The 2,205-nt window shown below is 38.0% G+C and overlaps 1 protein-coding gene across 1 annotated transcript; it reads right to left on the reverse strand.

Moving 5' to 3' along the window:
- Positions 1–506: 506 nt before the first annotated feature.
- LOC117950765 (elastin-like) lies at positions 507–2,185 on the reverse strand. Its single transcript, XM_034882104.1, has 4 exons — positions 2,108–2,185; positions 1,939–1,976; positions 1,277–1,518; positions 507–538 (listed from the first exon to the last, which is right to left on the reverse strand). Exons 1-4 carry the CDS (start codon positions 2,159–2,161, stop codon positions 507–509), a joined length of 366 nt encoding a protein of 121 aa, XP_034737995.1. The 5' UTR covers positions 2,162–2,185.
- Between the last annotated feature and the right edge of the window lie 20 nt (positions 2,186–2,205).

Here is a 2,205-nt window from a genome sequence, read left to right on the forward strand (position 1 = left end):
ACACACACACACACACACACACACACACACACACACACACACACTTATATCTAACAATTAGTCAAAACCAACAACAACAACAAAGACTTAACCCCCTGTTGTCCCGGGTCAAATCTGACCCGTTTATATAAGTTTCTACAGCAGAGATTTGGGATTCTTTCATCCAAATATTCCATGCATGGTTCCATAAAACGCTGGAGGACCAGCTCACTGCTGTATTGAAAAATCATCAACAAATCATCATAAAATCGTCCAAAAAATTGTTCAAAAAATTTATAAAATATTGTCAAAAAATTATAAAAAAGTGTCAAAAAATGTTGCAAAATTGTCAAAAAAATGATAAAAATGTCATTATTTTGTTAAAAAATTGATAAAAATGTCATTTTTTTGTTAAAAAATTGATAAAAATGTAATTTTTTATTTGAAAAATTGATAAAAACATTGTCAAAAAATTTATTAAAATATTGTTGAAAAATCGTCCAAAAAAGTATGTAAATAGTGTAAAGTCAGTGGTGATGTGTTGGTGATGTGAACTTGACTGGAATGAAGGAAATGTTGGAAAAAGCATCAAAAAGCATCTCAAACGCGTCAAAAATGGTGAAAAATCATCAGAAATGTTGAAAGATTGTATTTTTTTTGAAAAATCCTCCAAAAAATGTCGAAAAAACGTCAAAAGTGTTCAAAAATCGTTTAAAAAAAGTGATGAAAAATCGTCAAAATAATTAAAAAATCATGAATTTTTGAAATATCATAAAAGAAAGTGTTGAACATTTTTTTTTAAACACGATAAAAATGTGACAAAAAAACAATTTATCGTACTATTTCAGTGAGAACTCAAATAAATAAATAAATAACTAATGTTGGAGAAATCTTTCGATTTTTTTTTTTTTTTTTAATATCGTCCGATATAGCGACCAATCAGACTTTAGATAAGACATGTGTGGACATCAGCCTTAACCTGATTGGTCGGCCTGCAGCATGAGGTCATCACTAATGAAACCTCATGTATAAAATAATAATATAATACTATAATATAATACTATAATATACTATAATTATATAATATATAATATATATATAAATATAAATATATATATATAAATATATATATATATACACAGTATATATATAAAATACTATAATATATAATATATAACACAGAGCTACCTTAGTAAACCTTATGAAAAAAAAAAAAAAAAATATATATATATATATATATATATATATATATATATATATAAAATACTATAATATATAATAAAATATAATATATAACGCTGAGCTACGTACGCCTGGATGAGTCCTGATAGATCTCCGGCTCCAGGAGCTGCAGCCGCCCCCGGTGCCGCGCCGCCCCCGAGTCCTCCAAGGGTTGCCCCGAGTCCTCCGAGTCCCCCAAGTCCTCCGAGTCCCCCGAGTCCCGGTCCAGACCCCCCTACGTCTGCCCCCATCCCGCCTGTCCCCCCCCCTGCTGCTGCAGGCATCCCTCCGTACGCACCGGACATCATCCCCGACATCCTGGAAGACACAAATCAGGGTTTAGTACACACAGGGACAGGAGGACAAAGGCAGGAGGACAGAGAGACAGGAGGACAGAGGAGACAGACAGTAAGACAGACAGAGACAGTAGGACAGGGACAGAAGGGCAGAGACAGCAGGACAGAGAGAGAGAGAACAGAGTAGACAGACAGTAAGACAGACAGAGAGACAGGAGGACATAGAGAAAGGGACAGGAGGACAGACACAGGAAGACAGAGGAGACAGACCGGACAACAGAGACACAAGGACAGAGGAGACAGACAGGAGGACAGACACAGAGGTAAAGGAGGACAGAGAGACAGATACAGAAAGAGACAGGAGGACAGACGAGACAGACAGGAGGACAAAGAGATATAGACAGACAGAGGGGGAGAGACACTAAAACTAAAACCAACTTACAGCTGCTGAACCTGAGGATTGTTCATCAGAGAGGACGCCTGCAGGGACACACGTCCACACATTCAATCAAACTTTATTCAAACTCACGGAGCCGACAACAAATAGGAAGAAACAGCAAAAATAAGTCAGACAACAGATCAGCTGTTAGACTGAGACCTGGAGCCCTCACCATGTTCATGAAGCCGGGGTTACTGAGCAGACCCCCCAGATCCACTCCACCCATCCCCGCTGTCTGGTGGGTGGGGGGGGGGGGGGGGGGGGGGGGGG

Source organism: Etheostoma cragini, chromosome 9 (assembly GCF_013103735.1).
Source record: "Etheostoma cragini isolate CJK2018 chromosome 9, CSU_Ecrag_1.0, whole genome shotgun sequence".
NCBI lineage: Eukaryota > Metazoa > Chordata > Actinopteri > Perciformes > Percidae > Etheostoma > Etheostoma cragini.

What these genes read in the sequence shown, in the direction of transcription:
- LOC117950765 (XM_034882104.1), bottom strand. Translation starts at nt 2,161, where the DNA reads ATGGGTGGAGTGGATCTGGGGGGTCTGCTCAGTAACCCCGGCTTCATG. An exon ending in AATCCTCAGGTTCAGCAGCT is followed by an intron (nt 1,519 to 1,938) that starts GTAAGTTGGTTT and finishes TGTGTCTTCCAG; the next exon opens with GATGTCGGGGATGATGTCCG. An exon ending in CCAGGCGTACGTAGCTCAGC is followed by an intron (nt 539 to 1,276) that starts GTTATATATTAT and finishes CCTTCATTCCAG; the next exon opens with TCAAGTTCACATCACCAACA.